General features: G+C 36.4%; 1 protein-coding gene across 12 annotated transcripts in view; it reads left to right on the forward strand.

The window, feature by feature from the left end:
* Positions 1-19,308, forward strand: part of PARD3 (par-3 family cell polarity regulator) — a 450,646-nt gene extending 431,338 nt beyond the window's left edge. For all 12 annotated transcript variants that reach the window (XM_069859367.1, XM_069859353.1, XM_069859359.1 and 9 more), the window contains 3 exons: positions 4,534-4,654; positions 14,126-14,253; positions 17,194-19,308. In XM_069859367.1, coding sequence (XP_069715468.1) covers positions 4,534-4,654; positions 14,126-14,253; positions 17,194-17,587 — 643 coding nt within the window. In that variant the 3' untranslated portion in view covers positions 17,588-19,308. The remainder of the gene's footprint in view (positions 1-4,533; positions 4,655-14,125; positions 14,254-17,193) is intronic.
* Positions 19,309-20,526: the final 1,218 nt, after the last annotated feature.

The following is a 20,526-nucleotide window of genomic DNA, read 5'->3' on the forward strand; positions in this document are numbered from 1 at the left end:
GGAAAGGAATTTATTTTATACAAATAGGTGATAGTTACTTGCCAGCTTGAAGTAAATAAGAACCCATCTGTGTTTTATAACTGCTATCCAGAGATCTAAGCAGCCAGTCAGACCAGCAAGTCCCTGGCAGCTCAAATCTGTTTTAAAAGATTTCAAGGTGTAAGAACACTGTTTGCTTACTAACCTTTTGGTTATTCTAGTCATGTTGCAAATGCCTGGTGATGTTGTTAAGGCCTCTTTCCATGCTTTTTCAGGCCAATAATATATTTTTTTTAAATTTTAGTCATCCCTGTTCAGTAGCATGTTTGTATCTACTTTATCACACTGAAAATCTGTCTGCTTTGAAAGGATTACAACTGTACATCAGTGCATGACATCACACTGAGACATTGCTTAATGATCTGAGACTCTGATGGTCATTGCTGCTGCTGCTTGTTTCTGGAAATATGTGACAGCTCTGGTCTATCTGAGCCTTGCTTACAGTTGCATTTTTAGTCCATGCTGGCGGATGTTTTAAAGCAGCGCTCACGAAATAGCTGATGGTGAAATGTGCCATCTGCAGATGGAAGGCAATGGGGTGCCAAGTAGACATGTGATACAAGGAGGCTTGGAGGCTTTGCAGCCCAAGTTAACTTTGACCTTAAAAGCCTTTCCTTGATTTGTATTTCTTTTAAGAACATTTAATAATGGGAGCACTTTGAAAAAAGTACATCACTTGCATCCAATGCTAGGAGGTGCTAATTGTCTTCCATAAGTTCACAGCCATCCTGCTATTAAGTAGGCATGGGGAAAAGCTGTCTGAGCAAGCTGTGGTTGTTGTTGAGAGTTGTGATTCCAGTTTTGCTTAAAAGTTTAAAACTAGCATAGGTCAAATCTTCAATAAACTTCGGATGGTTTCAAGTCAAACTCCTTCCTTCCTGTTAGTCTTGAGTTCTTTGAAGTGAATTCAGATTTTCTGTTCATTTAAATGAAAAACTTAAACAAAACATAGACCATTTAATTAAACTTCTGAGAACTTGCACCATACGTCTGCAAAAGTCAAAAGGGAATTAAGCAGCAGGAATACCTGCAGCCTTGCATCCTAATAGTATGTTGATATGACCCTAGCTCTCTTTGATGAGTTAATCCAATAAGTCAAAATTAATTCTTCTTTAGACTTACTAAGGACTCTTCACACTGTATGTAATTTGTTTAGATCTGTCCCAAGAGATAATGATATATGTTTTTTAAAAATAGTTTTAGATAAAACAGAACGTCCCAGAAATAAAGGAATAAAGTTAGGTTTGTACTTTTGACTCAAAATGTTATTTGTGACAGCTTGTTATTGTGATCTGATTTTTGCATTTCCCTCCTCCTGATAGTAGCAATTGTTGGCTGGGGGTTCAAAGAGCTACCAAGTGGGTATACCAAGTGTTCCCTGAGTGCAGTGGGAGACATAAAAAGCGTAACAGAAAAGCACTGATGATAAAATTAACTGGATGAAGAGAGGCATGAAAAGAAACAGCAGACAGCATGAGAAGCCAGGAGGAAGATGTGCAAGCCTTTGCTGGTGGGAGACTTAAGGCAGCTGGATAATTTAACCTAGAGAATCAGAATAAGGTTGAAAGGAAATGGAAACAAAACAAAGCCAATCTGAGATATAGTCTAAGCCCTCAATTAATCTTTTCTTAAGGGTATCTTAGCCCCTCCCTTGTTGCCTGCCTTTTCCTCTTCTAAGTAAGAATGTTAATAATAATAATAACAACAGCAATAATAATCATCAACTTTTTACTTGACCTCACTTTCTGTGTCTCACAGACTTTCTGAGCACAAAGAAATTTCAATGGATACAGAAGTGGGTTTCTTTTTTAATTTAGCTCTTTTTTTTCTGGGAAATAATCCTTTTTTATAATTCACTTCTTTTGCAATTTTATAAATTCAGGTCATGTCACTTGCTTTTCAGATAAAATAGAAATATTGTTAAAAGATTTATCTTCTCTGCCATTATCAAACATTTTAGTAACTTTGAATAACTTCTCTTAAAAATCAGCTTGACTTCTTTCTTCTTTACTTCTTTTTTTTTTTGTCGTAAGAATAAGTTCTTCTTAGGTCTAGAAACCAGTTAGTCATAAATCCCAGCATCCTCCTTGTCCTTCTTGTTCCATCTCTGCAGTATAAAGAGTGTCAAATTCATGCATTTGCTGTTCAGGAGGAGGCATACATTTTGGCTTCATGACACGGACACTATGCATTTGCTTGCTATTCACCTGTTGAATGTAATTGTTTAATGAACAATCACAAAATGTGCACAGGTCTTCAGAACCCTCTCAGTAGCCCATTTGGGGGTTGGTAGAGCGTGTCTGTTCCTTATAACGCACAGTGTTTAGTTCAGTACATTTGGGGTTTACCTTCTGGTTTTCTTTGACACTGCGTAACTGCTCCAGTGTCACTTTTGCACTTTGAGTCTGAAACAACCTTGATAAAAGAAGGTTGATTACTTACCGATCATCTTGAGTACTTCAAGGTGTCTCTGTACGATGCTTTTCTAGTAATTTTGCACCAAAAATCAATGACACTTCTCTTTCAAATATATGTTCTTATACCTGAAATACTAGTACTTGTTGTATTTTGCTACATTTAGGTGCAACTTATCTTACAGAAAACACTGCATAGAAAGTATTGGACTACTTGTTTGTTAGATTAACAACACCAATTTTAAAAATCAACAGACCATTTTAAAGTATTTTTGTGTCTGGCACTGGATTGTGATAATTACATTTAACATGTGCAGCATATAGCAATGCATGGGGAAAAACAAGTGGTTGTATAGTGAAGCTGGACAGAATTTGACAATAGGGAATAAATTTACGTAACATAAAACTGCAAATGGAGATAAGCTGTTCCACAAAATTAAGTTGAATTAAGGGAAGAGAATTAGCAAAACGCCTACAATGAAGTGGAAATTTTGAAAATGCTACAATGTTTCATTTCAAGCTGTTCTAAATAAAGTTTCCTTTAACTACATTTTTCAAAATGGCAATTTGCACATAGAAGTTGTCCTACCCTCCAAATAAAGCATTTATAAAAATAAATAAAAAAAGAAAGAAAACACTTCCCTAAATTCCTTCATTTTTTCTTTGCCTCTCATTTCAGAGGAAATTTAAAAAATCTAAACCTCTATTAAAAATCAGCCTTTGCTAGAGTTATGGTAATTTTACTGTTTGGCCAACGAAATAACCACCAATAAGCTCCAGTTAATAGCGCTGAAAGGAGTGGGAGGTAACGTCTCAAACACATACGGCTTCCAATCCACTACACCTACCAGTCCCAAGGACATGGAAAACAGTCACAAATGGACTCCAGAATTGTCTTTTTTTCATATGAGAGAAGACACGGGATATAAATTCACGGTGTTTTATTGTACCCTTTGTCCAAGAAGAGGAATCTGTGGAATTGCTTTCTGTTGTCTCCCTGTGGATTTCTCTTTTGAAACAAAGTAGTAACTGACAGTTCCTCATCAGCTCTTTAGAAATAAACAATAAAATGCAGGGCTTAAGAAGGCCATAATAAGAGATTAAAATGCTTCTGGTTAGTCTTGATATAACATATTTGTTTGTCAGGCTTCTTGTGATTCCCACATTAACAGGTTTGAAATACGGTGGGGCCATAGGGGTCAGGTGCAAGCTGCACAGCTGGAGAAATGGCAACAAGATTAATAAATATCCACTTTCCCTGTGCCCTGTAAAATAAGCCATTCCTGTGCATATTTAATTATGGTTTCATATAAACCTGTGCTGTGCAGAGAAGATTATCTGTGGCACGCATTGTGGAAAAATGGGTGGTTTTGTAGAATTCCAGGTTCTGAGTGTGATGTTTTGTAGCAGTACCTGTAGCTGAGCCTTTTCCAACCCACCAGTGTTGGCAGGTTCAGCCAGTGCTTGTCTGCTGCCTGGATGCATTTCTGCATATGACACTGTCAAATGGGTTGCTTTTTACTGACTCTCAAGGCTTTTAATGCTTTCAGACTGATCAGTTTAAAAGACTTGTTAAAAACAGAACTAAGGGATGACAGGCTCTTATTGATTGGGGAAAATAATCAAATTTTATATAGGTAGGGCCTTCAAGCATTGCAATGAATTTCATGCAAATTAAGATCTGATGGTACTACAGTTTATTGATTGGGGAAAAGTGTCTTTCATGTTTTTTCAGTAGCATAGATTATTAGGACTTTTCTCTTAATTTCTCTTTATGTTAAGTCTGACACTAGCATCTCTATTCCTCTTCATGTTTAGGGGTAACATATACTGAAAAGATGCTAATAACTTCTGATAAGTTTTAGGCATAGCCTCATTTGTCTTAACCTTACACCACATGAGGTTTCTTTGTAAGTCAAACAAATCATCTTTAAAAAAACTAATGATCTTTGTACTAAGTACTTTGGAATTATTTTTTTATCCATACTCCTGTGCTGCAGTAGCAGCCCCATGCTAAGAAATTGCAGTCATAGATGGCAGTTCCCAACTATATTGATCATTTCCTTCCTCCTTCTTCTAGCAACAGATCAACTCCTAACAATCATGATCGGATACAGCGCCTGAGACAAGAGTTTCAGCAAGCAAAGCAAGATGAGGACGTGGAAGACAGAAGGCGTACTTACAGTTTTGAGCAGCCATGGGTAAGTGTACAGAGCCTGTCAAATTTGGAAAGGTTAACTGACTCCCACTGCCCCTGGGCTGGTCCAGAGCAGATTGATAGGGGTGCAAGGTCCTCTGCCTCCACACTTCTACCCTTTCTATTATCCCCATTTTTGGTTCATTGATATTTATTTTGGTTTTAAACTTCTTCAATCATCTGTCGCATGTGCATGTAGCATGGCTTGCTGTCTTTACACCCTTGATTCTGTGAGTTACTACTTAGACTTTTTTTTGCCCTAAAGGCAATATTGATTACTCTGAAATTTCCTAGGAAAATTGGAATAAAACCCAGAATAATTTAGGCAGAACCTGTAACTTTGTAAACACTATTTTTCTCTGAAGCAATATCACTGTGATTAGTTCTTTTCCTTAAGAGGAAGAGCTATCTATTTTCACAGTAACAAAGGGGACATAGTCACAATAACATGCTTCACAATAGTACCCCTTTGCCACTTATATTAACCGAGACAGTTCTGGCTCAAGATACACGTCCTAATTGATCATTTAAATCCTGTTCAATCTGATCTAAGAATGTGATAAAATTATGTAAATCCATGTGCTTATCTTGTTTAACATAATTGAATTAATTAGTGTTGCTTTTTAATCAATTACATGTCCTAAATTAGGATCCTTTAAATATGGGACAAATACGTTACTGTATTTTTGTTTAAAATTCCACAATAAAGGCAGTGAACAATCTGCTTGCATTCCCCAAAAGCACAGAAGCTGTACAATGACAGCAGTAGAATCACTCACAACTTCCTCCAAAGTTGTTGTAGGTGATGGGTTAGCATTACTTAGTTTTATGATGCACATGAGGCTGAGGTGGAAATAGCCAAAGGTCCCCATCTGTGTATATGAATTCATTGACAACAACCTAAGTAACATCATAATGCATCTGACATCTTTGTTTGCCTATTGTGGTGGATATAGAAGATTTTTTTACTTTTGTTGGGTCTTTCTATCTTTGTCCATCTTAAACTAACCAATTGGAACTTGTGGTATTTATGACATGCAACATAAAGAGGAACAAAGGTCAATGTATCCTTAAATGACCTAACACTGCTTAACACACTGTATCGGGATGTAGGCCTCACTTTTCTCATGTCAGAAAACCTCTAACCTTCTCTGAAACCAAATAAGCAAAGTAAACATTTTTTTTTTTATGACCAGATGTTTTCAATTTGATATGTTGAAGATAATGTGATAGCTCATCACAGTTATAGTGTAGCAGTTTGGGGGTGAAAAGCGGCTGGGTGTGGGAGGTACTTTCCATTACGCATATCAACTGCTGTTTAGTCTCCAAATGAGAGATTTGAACAGCATTCTTGGGAAAACTGTGTATGAGAAAAACTTGCACTCTTGAAGGCTTGGGAACTTAAGGACTGAAGGTCATGGGCCAAATTGTTGTGTATCCAAATGCTATAGCAACTCTAGACAAGCAACTTGGCTTTTATTATAGTTTCTTGTAGTGAGCAAGGAGGGAATTATTTGGATGACAGGCTGATTACCTTAGGAATGGAATAATTTCCTAAATTGTGGGTCAGAACACTGACCTTTCTTTTTTCTCTTATTCAAACAAATGGGATCTCTCTGTTTACTCCCCTTGTATAGATGATGCAAATGAGCTCAAATTGACTAATTCAGCTTAATGTATTAATATTAATTCTGAAACTTATTGTTGCTTTTGTAGGAGCTGCTCTGTTGTTAAGGATGTAGGTGACCAACTGTTTTATTTTAGATAAGTATTTAAAAAAAAAAAAAAATTGACCCAGACTATTTTTAAATTATGTTTTTTTTCCCATTATGTACTTTAGCCTTTCTAGATCACAATGCCTGGAAAGGATAAAGCAATGATCTCATCCATTTCAGCAGTTCACAGTGTTGAAGAACCATGTCCCTCTCTCTTAAAAAGTGTATATTACTTTAATGTAATAGTCTTAAAAGCTGGACTCCTTCTCAAAACTGATGTAGATGTATTATTAAACACTAGTGACACAAAAAAATGCAAAAGTGGTTTATAATACATACTCAGGAAAATACTTAGATACATTCATCAACAACTTTTCAGTCTTCTCTGTGTGTAAGTTGTTGGTTACAAACCACAGCAGTCAAAAGTGCACCTGTATGTGGACCATTGTTGAAAAGTGTGTTTTCACCTGAGGGAGATGGTTTGTTCAGCCTAAATAAACAAAAGGCTTTACTAACTGGAGAAGCCTCTGAGCTGCATGACAGCAAACAACTCTAACTTGATTTGGATAAAAAGAGAGGAAAAAACCACTCACAGAGAAGTGTGTGCTATGAGGTGATAAGTAGTTTGCATTTCTCATTAACAAGATGATGGGAAGGTTGAGGATTGGGAACAAAGTGCTGATGTGATGTGGGACTATTGGTTACTTTAAGGAAGTGTAAAGCAACACCAAGTTTGCAGTGTAAGTAATGGATACTGACGGAAATCTGGCAGCTCTGAGGATATTCAGAGCTCAATAGCTCAGAACTCCGCTAATATATTATCAAAATGTTCCTGTGAACGTCACCAACTCAAATCCATCCCAGACTATTAATGGTCTGTGATACAAGAGTCCAGTTACCTGTGACAAATACCTGCAGTCTCCTCCACCAGTTGGAGGCGGATCTCTGTATTGTGGAGCGCTACATCATGCTGGCTCTGAATGATACCCATGGTAGAGAGACCGAAGCTTGACCCCATCTGCTTTTGGCTGTGACCATCAAGTCACAGGTTATTTCTCTGTAGATGAGCAACGTGACAGAGCTAGACTTTTTTTTTTGTTGGGCTGTGGTTGCCCTGCCAATAAACAAAATACTTGACTGCCTACGGGTGTTCATACAGCATCAGGCAGCTTAACAAACACAAAAAGTGATAGCATTGGAATGAGATGACACTGTCTATTATGCAGCATAACATTTCTGCTCAAGGCCATTTGAATGACAGACTGTTAAGGTTTAATAACCAACTAACTGTTGCAACATCAAGCCATCACTAAAACCCACTAGTTCTGCAACTGAGTCAAAGCTCTACGAATAAGATTTTCACGTTTGTTTATTTTAAGAGAACTTTCTCAGGCTTCATATTTTTTTTCTCTTCCACGGCTTTTGTATTTTTCATGTTTCAAAGCACAAGGTACAAGAGGGTTTCAAGGCAATACTGTATGACTGATGTTACATGGGGAACAAAAAAGAAAAATAACATAAAATATGATAAAGCCATTTTAATCCTGCTGATGTTAATTCCAGGCAGAATTTGCAGAAATATGTATCTGGGCATATGGAATTGCATGGAATCACAATATGTCTGCTAATATTTAAGATCCTTGCTGTTGCTATGACATTTTTATACAAATGCAGTATTCTTTTGAGGCAGATTTTTCTGTTTGGCACCAAAGTTGAGTCTCTAGTTTTTGTTCTTTTCTGGGTAGTATTGGGTCTGCTGAGGTTTAATCATTGCCAGTCCTGGGTTTAGGAGATTTTGGTGGTAATTTGTTCCACATCTTGTATTTTGCCTAGTCACATCTTAATTAACAGATCCACACCTTCAATAACAAAGTCACAGCATTGTAGCTCTAAATGTCATGGGAGTGAGCAATCTAATTAAAAAAAAAAAGACCATATTAAATCCATTGAAAACACTCCAACCGCTTGCCAGTCCTGCTTCTAGAAGCACAGCAACAATCAAAAAAATCGACAAAGATGCAGAATCTACAGAAGTTGGTGATTTATTTCTTCATCTTTAATAAAATAAAAAAATCAGTTCTAAAAATTTAAAGTGGCTTATTTCATTCAGAAGAAATTCTTCTCCAGTCATCCCAGGTCTGTTTGGGTGGTGGAAGAAAGGAGCCACCAAGACAGCAGCTAAGCAAACTCCACTTTAAATATTTAAAAGTCAAATAAAAAAAAATTTTTTTCCTAAAGATAACAGCTAACTGGGTCAAAATAAATATACTACCTGACTTGTCTGAGTAAAGCTTTAATTATGTCCACAAATTTGTGAAAGGTAAATAACTGTATGATTTTCATAGAGGAAAGACTCCAGAGGTCCTAATAATCTACTTAAGCATAGTCTGATAGATAAATGCTCAGAAAATTTAGGGACTATGTTTGTTTTTTCTGCTGTTTGTTGGTGTGTAGATCTTGTCTGTAAGACATATTCAAAGTTTCTTTATTATCTGTTTATGCTACTCATTTCTTAAACCTATATTCAGGTCTGTGACCTGTTCAAAGCCATAAAATCTTCTAAACAATTTTAAATTAATTTAGAAAAACAAAAGCCTGATTTTTGTCACTGCAACCTCAACTGTAGCATATTTTACCTGAAAAAATGAATAATGGACAATATTCAAAGTAAATATTGTAAAGTTTATCTCAGGCTATAAATTATGTGGAATTAAAAAACACATTAATGAGAAAGAAAAGTAATATATTAGTTATTTCTATAATGAATCCGTTTCAAGAGTGTCTTTCAGGATATTTTATTCAAGATATTAGGCAATATCTGATGGAGCATTGCAACAGACAAAGAATACCTTGGGAGCTAAATTGCTGTTTCTGCTACCCCAGCCTGTGTCAGAGAGGAAACCAAGTTATGCAGGGCAGCCTCTCCACAGGTAGTTGCTCTTCAATTGTTTAGTTAATATCCATTCTGTGTCCAATCTGGGAAGGGTTTAATGAAACACCTGCAATTTCTTGCCAGGTTTTAGACTGACTTTAAAATTTTATATTTTAAACTATTTTTCCCCCCACTATTTTCAATCTATAAATTTACAGAAAATAAAGATAGAAGATTTTTTTAAACAAATTAAATAATTTCAGTTTGTAAACAAAGGTGTTTATAGCTCATAGGCATCCAGTGCATGTAAATACCACAGACAGAATTTCAGGGCTCTCTGAGTGGTTTGTTTCTACCATACAGAAGATTTTCTTTCTGCTATACACACAATAGAAATCTTAGTCCCATACCACACCATTCAGCTTCCTACATATACACCATAGAAAGATACACAAAGAGATGAGATTTTCTTATTGAATCATGTTTGAATTAATATACACACCTGTTGGCAATTTTTATAAGAAATATTGCTATATGTTTTGTTCACCATAGCAACATAAACAAAAAGATGTAAAAATAGTTTTCAAGGACGTCTCCCAGAACCATTGAATGTTTTTTATCACTGAATTTTGATATACACTCTTACGGATTGGCTGTTGTCTGTGCCAAGTACATAGACATTTAAAGCAGGCAAGGTCATATTGTTTTATCTATTTCTAATTAGTACTGAACCATAAGGACCATGGACTTCTGGACAGCCCTGTGTCTACCACTTTCCCTAGTGAAGTTGATACTTCTTGGTTAAACACAGACCTTAATCTGGAAAAAAATACCACATGAATTTTAATATTAAATAATGGTCTTTTTCATAACTGGGAAAATACTAAGGGACTTGTTCCTTTAGGAATCTCCCTATAAACCATTTCTTTATCAGCACAAAAGCATTCTATGAGTTTAAGTAACCATTTCTTCCAGCTCCTCCCTATGACTGTAGGACATGAGACAGGTTTGTCGCCTCAAATGGTGGAGCTCATGTCACCTGACTGCTTGGATCTCCCTGAAACCCCAGTGCCCTGATAACCGCCACGATCTCCTTTCTCTAATTCTGTGGCAGCTTTGGTCTGTGACAGCCCTAGAGTATACTTTCTGCCACTGTGGGCAGAAATGCCATTCCACAAGGAAGCAAACTGCACAAGTACCCACTGGCGTAGCTAGGAAAGAGAGGACAGATCTTTATCCCTAATATGGGCTGTCATTTACTGATGATGATGATCAGTGCAACATGAGCAATGGGGGTATCTTCTCTGTGAAGTGAAACAATGTTGGCATAAGGTGAGAAATCTGTAGAAACTTTAAACTTTGCAACTCTGGTTTTAAATTAAAGCCTCTTTGAGAAAAGAGCTGTTTAATTTCATGTATCTTAAAGCATAGTTTTACCCACTGAATGTTGTTTAACAGTGCTGAATGCCATAACTATCATTGCCACTTAAAGGTATTGTGGAAGACGTGAACATACATTTATTTGTATAATGCAGCCTTGGTTGTTATTGTGGCCTTGACCGCATCCCGATTTAAAAGGTCAGTGCTTGTCATACATCTCATTGCAAACAAGGCCAGAGTTCTTATCAATCTACTGTGAAGACCGAGCTGTTGCCAGGTTTATTGGATGATGTCAGGCTGTTATAATTGTACTTAGCATTGTGCTGATATCAGTGTTAAAATACACTGTTGTGTGTATTCCTTATACATGTTCTTTTGTTGCTGTTGAAAGATGTGAAAACAGTTCAACTTTTTGGTTTTTTCAATTACCTCCATTTTGTGCTAACATAAATGAAGTATGCATGTATATAGATGTGTGTTTGTGTATATACTTTATATATGTATAAAAGTATACTTCTGGGATTGAGACAAAATTACCCATTAGCTTTGGAAAGCTAAGCTTACTTATGATATAAATATTTTGGGGGGTTGATACTTAAATTAAAAGCATATTGAAAATGTAAGTGAAAATTTGCATTTTTCCGAACAAGTTAAGGATCCAAAAGGGAATATTTGAAGTCTTTATATCACCATAACTATATATCAAGGATGTTCACTATTGTCACTGAGGTTTTTAAAGAAAAGAATTGAAAGAAAGGCCTTTTCATTAATAATATGGTTGAATGTACCTCTCTGTGTGTATATGTTATGGAATATGTGATTACATACAGAGTATTTTTACGTCTTATTGCCATATTTTTGCTTGCTTGAAATCAGATAGCAGATTTGGTTATGTGAGTAGCTTAGTGTAGATGTGAACGATGTGAACAATGTGCAGACAGGACTCTAAATAAGTATCATTTTTAGCTTAGTTAAGTATTGAAAATCCTTTTAATTTAGCAGGACATACAGGTAATCATACCTTCAGAAAATCAGATAATGGATTTTAGACATTTGCCTTTAGACCCATCGAATTATAAATGTCATCCATTAGATGAAATTCTTTGTGAGCTACTAAGAATCCAAACCTGACTCCTCAGATCTAATCATTCCGGGCATGCGCTACGGTGAGCAGAGAGGGGTGATAGTCCCTGTCTCTATTCAGCCATTGATTCCTATGTGCATTGGAAAAAAAGAAATCTCTGAAGTTCTGTTTTGCTATTAATCCGCTCATTGTCCAGTAGGGCTTACAAAGCCATTGTCTCTTTAGTAAAGGCTTTTGTGATAACTTCAGCTTTCTGCATGTACTTGCAGTCATGCTTTCTAGATGATGCACTTTAGCATCTTGCATAAACCTTAACTAAGCAGCAGCTAAATCTAGCTCCACCTGTTTGATAATTTAACTATTCCCTGTGCTGTAAAATGCTATAATAAGTTATATTTACAGTAAACAGAAAAAAGTGAAACTGTTTTCAAATAAAGAGAAGTGATTCTGATTTTGTGTCTGATCTGTGGCAACTACTTTCTCACATATGACACAACTGTAGCTTTCCAGCTATATGCAAGCTTTCCAACACTGTTAAAGTGAAACCCATCAAATGAGGAGATTGGTTCTAAAATCTTAGTTTAAACGTTTTTACTCCTTATGGAGAAGTTGAGATGGGAACTTCTGAGTTTTCCCCAGATTCTCTGTAAACTGCTTATAAGGAGTCTGGAGAGAATTCACAAATAAATCTTGTGATTTCTAGGTAATCACTTGCTTCCATAACCTGAGCCCTTCAATAAAATGCCAAATGTCAGAAGACTCTCAATAAAGTCAAGAAAGTTAGAAATGTTGACATATGCAATAACTGAAATGCTGCTCTGTATGTGTTGCTCTTATTTAATATAGGAGGAAATCTCCATGGGGGTTGTTGGTTTGGACATACATATGTACAGCTTATTCATCTCAGAAAATTTCCCACAAGGCTGACATGTGATTCTGTTTTCTCAACTTGTTGCTTCATCATACTGTTCCTAAAGCACTTTTCATTACAAATATAGTTTTACTGAGTTTTTTACAGAGTAAATCTGTTGTGAAGTAGGCATCAGTGTTGCACTAAGGCTTCTCAAACAAGTTCTCTATTATTCATAATCTATTCCAATTTTTTTTTGCACAATAGTCGTCTTGTAATAGGAAATGCAGTTGTTCACCAAATTGTATCTGTTAAATTTTGAGCCAAGACTGATGCTCTGTCTGAAGTGTATTGTTATTAAAAATTATGCTTCTAGGAGTTGTAAACCTGTTTCAAATCTGTTGTGTTTCAGGCTACCTGCAGGTACTTGACTACAAAGTGAGACAAAGGAGAAGTTTGTGTCACAAATGACAACCTTCTCATTTCCAAAACTTGTCTTCAGCGTACGAAGCTTTGAAAAGCCTTTTATCTTTCAGATATTTGTCAGACATTATGATATCTTTCTGCTGCAGAAATTATAATAGTGAAAAACAAAAGACATGTTCTCTATTGAGGGAAGGCACAGATAAAAAGGCAGAAAGTGCTTTAACAAAAAACACGGGTCTGAGACATGCTGTTTTAGTCCTAGGCTCAGGCAAGTGTTTATGTTCCCTAACTTTGCAGTGATTAGACTTACATGTTTTGAATAGAACTGGTAATTTTAGAAGATAAAATAATGTTCTGTTTCTTTGTTAGCTGAAACATTATTATTAAAACAACAACAAAGCCCAAAGCATTCTTTAACTTCTGTGGCAACCTATTTTGCAACTTGAAATCACAAAATCTGAAGAAAGTAGTTGTGTAAAATGAAAAATGACAAAAGTAAATTTTTTGTAGTCCAAAGTTTGAATTCAAACATTCTGCCAGATCTTGACCAGTAATGCTCTGTATTTCTGGAAAAGCCGTCCATTGCCACATGCTCAGAGGACTGGACTCAAAGTTTCAAATTGTCACCTCATTAAGATGTTATCTACAGTCCTTCCCAGAGATACAGGATTCCCCATTACCCAGCAGAGACTTTCTGTAATTTATGTACCTAATGATATCAAACCAGAAAATATTTCCCTGTCCCTCAAAAAAGGATGCAGTGCGTGTCTGGACCAACAGCTAAATAGGATGACTCCACTAAGGGAGATCATCGCTTGGTTGTACTGGTGATGCTTGAAAGAGCTGCTGTGCTCCCTCCTTCCTCAGATCCTCAGTGGGGTGTAAAACTTAGCATTACCATGGCTGAAGATTTGTTCCATTGACTTAATTTAAATTGTAGTGTTACTACAAAACCCATTTGGGACCAATATTTTCCTGATACATCTCAGAAACAGAATCTGTAGGACAGGCCACTGTTATGAGCCAGGATTTAAATTAATTACTATGGAAGCCTGAACTGCATGTTGAAACAAATACAACTGTATGTGTACAATGGCAATTTAAATAATAACCCTTTTGTTTAAGACATTTTAACATTTATTTTGTAGCCGAGCACCAAGACGTACTCACAGAGTGGCAGACACTCAGTATCAGTAGAGGTTCAAATGCAGCGGCAACGGCAAGAAGAAAGAGAGAGTTTCCAACAAGCTCAGCGGCAGTACAGCTCGCTACCCAGGTATGGTAACTATTGAAGCTATTCAGTGCATATAAGCCTGAAGTTAATTTCATTCATGGAAGGAAAATGTTGAACTTAGTGCAACAACTTTTTTTAGCATTGATATAAGGTGGAATGTATTTAGTGTGGAAGAGGCGTAAAATTTCTTAAGTGAGAGCATGTGGAAGCTGTTTATTTTAGGAGAATTACTTCAGAGCTGATTTCAGTGGGATTTGATGACACTCAGCAAACAACAGTATTGAGACATTAAAATAAAGCTGTTCTTTGTGGGACACCATCCAGTTTAATTTTCTGCAATTACAAAAGTCTCCTGAGCATGACATGGGTTGTCCTCTTTTGACGTGTCAGAATACTTTTTTTCTGTAGCCTAATACTTTACTGTATAGAAATTCTATCTTTGTATTGCTGATAAGAGAAAATACTTGAGAGAAAAAGTCTCAAGACCTCAAACGAAAGAATACGGAACTGAGAAACTCTATCTAAAAACTCAGGGGCTTCCAATTTTCCAGTATATACATTTATTCTAAGTTATTGGGTCATTAGCAATGGAATACTGAAAATTAATACACGTTTTGTCTAAATAGATCTGTGTTTTAAAAAATGTTCATTTTTTTAAATTAACCATTTGGGCAAGATTTCCCTAACTTGATGTTTAGCTTCAAGAATTATTAGAATTTTGCCCAACTTGTATTATAAATTAGATATCTATCATAGTTAAGCATTATGCAAATGATCCTTGCACTTTTTTTTTTTCTGTTAAATTTGGAAGATGGGAAAGGACAACGTATAGTTACTGTGTTTTCTTAGACTGTTGGGTTTTTTTTAATTTGAAAACTATGATTCCCCTGTTCAGCTCAGTCACTGGTAGCATTTAAAAATTGCGTATCAGTTGTAATGCAATTCCAATGGCATAAATTAATACCTGTAAGGAGAAAACTAATCCACAAGAAATTTGGAAAATAGTGTTTTGGATCATAGAAATGCTTGTTTTGAAAGAAGTGGCTGAGAACTTCACTCAATGTGGTTTTCAACATGAGAAATGACCAGTGAGGTAGCAATGCATGTTACTGAGTAATTAATGATAATTTAATGACTTTGTTTGAGTACTGTGGGTATTTGAACTGACAGAGCAGACAGAATTTCAGAACCTTGGGCTAAAATTGAGTGCTGTAAATACCACAATACTCCTATAGCAAGCTGGGACATCCAGTTCTCCAGCTTTACAAACTGTTCATAAGTCTGTGACTGATCTTTTTAAGAAATCTTACTTTTACTCTGAAACTTAGGCCCCAAGCCTTGTGTTGCAACTGTGGCTTTGTAATGATTAAAGTTTGTGCACTGGCTTTGTTCCTGAGCTTTGTTGCTTTTCATCTTGTATAGTCTCTAGAGGCCTCCTTTTTTTTCCTTTTGTACATTTAAATCATCAGTACTGAAGGCAAATAAACTCTTGAGTCAATTTTAAAGGATCTTCCCAGAAAAATAGTGAAAGTGGGCCAACTAATTTTGAAAAAGTACCAGAAAACAGTCAGTAAATTAAATCAGTTCAACTAGTCATCCTTGTCCCACGTGAAACTGTAAAAGCAATGTTTGACTCCAAGCTAATTTTCTAGTACTTAAATTTTATCTTACTCTAGATCAGAAACCTGACAGTTTCGTAGCCTACAGAGGTTTGTTCAATTTGCTCTTGTTCCAAGGAGTGATAAAACATGGCTCAGAAACATTATTTCTTTGGCAAAGCTGGATATGTGAATACCAAGAACAGCCATAAAAATTTGCATAAAAATTTACATTGTTATAATTTATGCTGTAATAATTTACATTCATCCTGAATTAAAATTTTCATTAAGAGGTCTTAAAATCTATTATGAAATAAGTTGGTTATGGTAATTTTCAAGTTATATGCCTGGAGGGAAGATTGCAAAAACATTAGGTGACTTATTTTTACTAACGGCAGAAAAATTCTCCCAGTTTCCTTTGTATTCCTTGGATGAGGCCACACTGAGTCATGTGTGTTGACATGAAAAAACAAGCCATATATAAACGTCTAAATTATTTTCTTATTGATTAATGTCACAATTTATTTTGTTTTACTGCTTGCTTCTCATACGCTAATTTTAATCTCAAAGTATGTATCTCTTTTGCTGCAGCACAAAATTATTTTACCACCAATCTTATTTTAAATTCATAAAAGCATCTAATAGCTTGATAGTAAATTAAACCTTTTTCAAAACCTTAACCTGCCTTCAAAACAATCTGATGATTTATTGTGAAAAGAGATGAGAATTCCTATATGTGTGTATTTGATTTATTTATCCCATGGAGCCAAAAAGATGGAACAAGAAAGGTTACCTCTACTTTTTCTTTAATGAAAGCTATGGGAAATAGTCCTGATAGCATGAATTTCCTTCTTTCTGGAAATGGGGAAAAGAAACTTTCATCTGTGCTACTGCCTATCAATAATGAGCTTTATCTTCTGACTTGTGCAGTGTTAGAACAAGTGTTTTAGAGGTCTGCCTGTTGCATTTCTAATAAAGTGTGAGTCTAGATTAAAATCTCTCAGGAGTGACTTTACAAGTGCTGGCTGTTACCTGGCTTTTTTGGAAGCACACCAATGCCTATGGTCTTTCCTAGTCTGCAACTGAATTGTAGCACCTTTTTCTTAAGATATAATGGTTCTTGTGGCACTGGATGGGTTTTCATAGCATATTCCTTCTGGAGAGGCCTAGAAATGCAATTCAACTCTTTAGGAAATGTTCTTCCAACAAAAGAGGCAGGATAGCACCTTGGGGCAGAAGAGAACATGACTTCTGGAGAATGCTATAGCTGGGAGAAACCCGATGGCATTGCAGGAGCACCCTTCTTTCCAGGGACTGTTGTCAATAACAGCAGAAGGGCAACCAGAACATTTGTCTTACAAGCCTCTTTCATTTTTCTTTCCAGGCAAAGCAGAAAAAACGCCAGTTCTGTATCTCAAGACTCCTGGGAACAGAATTATTCCCCTGGCGAAGGATTCCAGACTGCGAAGGATAACCCCAGATACTCCAGCTACCAGGGATCGAGGAATGGCTATATGGGAGGACATGGCTTCAATGCCAGGGTAATGCTAGAAACACAAGAACTGCTCCGTCAAGAGCAGAGGCGGAAAGAACAACAACTGAAAAAAAAAACTTCTTCTGAAGGGCATAGCAATTATGACTCATATAAGAAAATACAGGACCCTAATTATACCCCTCCTAAAGGTCCTTTCAGGCAAGATGTACCGCCCTCACCATCTCAGGTAGCCAGGCTGAACAGATTGCAAACACCAGAAAAGGGAAGACCATTTTATTCTTGAAGTGAAGAAAATGAAGATCAACTTATCGCGCAATAAGGAATATTTTCATATAAAGACTAATATTTTGAAAACTTTTTAAACTGATGGTACTAAGGAATATATCCGTTGTCTGTTTCAGTGCCTTTAAAATACAGGCAAAGCATTGGTGGGCCTTATGTCTTTGCCGTTCTGTCTCAAGTGGTGAATTCATGGAAGGATGTTCCATCATTTGACAATCATAGTGGAAGTGAGCAATGCCGCCCCTGCATACTGAGTCCTGTAGCCCAGTCCAGTAGTTGTCAATGGCTTATTACTAGGATCTGTTGTAATGTGTTTTACTTTGCAGTGACCTATTATAACAACATGCGGATTTGTGGCATAAAATTAATGAATTTGAGGTTGAAGGAAGCATTGACATGTCCTTTTTCATTTCTCTTGGGTCAGGAGGAGGGTTACATATCACTCTTGAGTGGCCAAGGTTTAGTTCTACTCTGGATAACAGTCACAGTTCAAAGGTGTTTTATGGTGGAGTCATTACCAGTCTTTGTTGAACAATATTTACATGTCTATATGCTGAAAAACTATCCTTCTTCTGTTATGCACATATGCACTCTTTTTCTCCCTCTGTCCCCACTCTGAGCTTATTAAAAAAGCCTTTATCCTGACTCATGAGGAAAACAATATTAATCTTTCAGTTATCCTGAGAATCCTGTTACAACTGCCTTATAATCTTAATGCACAGTCCATTACAAATGAAATAACTGGAGAGAGGCTATTTATACAGTCACAGCCAAGACCTTGATAAATATATTTTACTATTTTATTAAAGATGGGAATTTATGAACAAAAATACAACTGAGTTCTGCTTTGCTTTGTTTCTAAATGAATTTTGTCATGTGACAACTGTGTCTAGGAAGAGAACTAGGGAGGGTATCATCCCATGGTCATCTGATACACAGTTGTCTTTGGGCAAAATTGGAGACAGCTTAAGCAAGAGCAGACGAAATCAAAATTTTTCTTTGGATCAAAAAACTGAAAAGAAAATAATTCCTTCTTTTTATAATTAGTGAAGCTTTGTGGACAATTGCCTTTTGCTTCTGTATCCTGTATTGTTGCATCATGATGCTACATTAAAAATAAACCTTTAAGTATATGAATGAGAGATAAGTGGAGACAAACTGTTACATATCATCCTGAAAACATGTCAGTATCCAAAAATGACTAAAGCAAAAACAATTGCTCTAGCAGTGAGTAATATTTGAATGTGCATATGGGATATGAGAATTTCTTTTGCAGCAGCTGTTTTTATGTTTGTTGGTCTGAACTTCATGTATTGTAAAAAATATAGCTGGGTTGCTGAAGTGCCTGCAAATCCTGATGTGAAAAGGCTTGAGAATGAATCTCTGCATATCATGTACAAAAAGGAAAGAGAGAAAGCAAGAAAAAAAAAATCATGTATTGCGTGATTTTTAAAAATGCCTATTTTTTTTTTACCGGCACATTTTATTTTTGCGCCAACTTGTTTCTAGAATATATGTGAAATATCAGCACACATATCTGTGTCTTTTCTGCCTATTTGTTAATGTTTTTTTGTCGTTAATAATGTACTCCGTGTTTAAAAGTTGTTACTAGTGTAAACACAGTGACATTGGATGACAATAGCTCTTTTACGCAGAATTTACAAAACTGTATAAAACGGCTTTCCGTGTACATATGCAATTTAGAATAAAAGGCTGTTTCCATCCTTGTCTTGGTATTGCCTGTAGACCCTTATGAGAGCTGCTACAGATGTTGATTTTAAAAAATATTTAACAGATGTTATTTTATCGTATTCCTAATGGTTTACGTGTGTCTATCTGTGAGCTCTTATAAACATTGTTAAGAGAAAAAAGAAAAAAAGAAAAGATTTACAGCCCAGCTGAACACCTGAAGACTATTCTAGAGGGGGAAAAAACACTGTCTAATGTCTTACATTATTTTAGACATGCTAGTGACATTTAAAAGGTGCATTCCTAAGACTAACTTCTGCGGCAAAAATCTTTCTGGCCATAACGTGGAGTCATCTCCACAAGGAGAGTGCCAGCAGGAGAAGGGCACCCGCTGTGCTCTAGCCAAGTCTGGGCATGTGTGAGGAAGCCCCCTCTGCGCTGAGTGTGCATTTTGGGCTCTGGTGGGAGCCCTTCACAGGAATGTTGACATGGTGAAAAATGGGAGAAGGCAGATTTATGAATAAAGCAATATTTACGTTGTCAGTGATACTCTGTTTCCCCCATTAGTACTGGAGCTGTGTCTGGTTTTTCTCTTCCCCTCATTCCTCCTCTTGTTGGATACTGCAGGAATGTCAATCATAATTCTGTATATGCATGACATCAGGCTGTTGCCATGGCAACAATGGTGTCAAATTATTCACTGTGACTTCAGTGTGGAATCTCAAGGGGAAGAGCTCTCAAGGAGCTCCAAGGTGGATGGGCAGCCTTTGGTGCCCAAACAAACTAAAGGAATGATATTGGAAAAGAGTTGTGAGTGGGGAAATAATTGCATTTGCAGTCTTGGAAGTCTCGCTGTCTCATCTCCTGACTGCATTCCCAAATTACATAGTTTGACGTTTCTATGGAATTATTTGGACAGGCAAATAATTGCAAGCACTAAAATATGCATCCACAAGAATGGAAAGCAGGTTGAAGTCCTTATCAAAATAAGGTCTTTGATAAACTGTTGGAGGAAAAAGGGCGTATGTTTTGGAAAAGTATGAAGTACAGGATGTTTTATGTGTGAAGATGGCATATGTTTAAGTTTACCCTTCTATGAATCTCCTCTTCAAGGTGTTAACAATTAGCCATAATTTCATGTGTTTGTGAAAGAAGACAGATGTTCTCTTTGGGCCATGTCTGTGTTATGTTAGCAAAGAACACTGGCTTCACCATCTTGTCTTCTTCCTGACATAGCATAGACACGGTTTC

The sequence above is a fragment of the Phaenicophaeus curvirostris genome, chromosome 6 (assembly GCF_032191515.1).
Source record: "Phaenicophaeus curvirostris isolate KB17595 chromosome 6, BPBGC_Pcur_1.0, whole genome shotgun sequence".
Taxonomy (NCBI): Eukaryota; Metazoa; Chordata; class Aves; order Cuculiformes; family Cuculidae; genus Phaenicophaeus; species Phaenicophaeus curvirostris.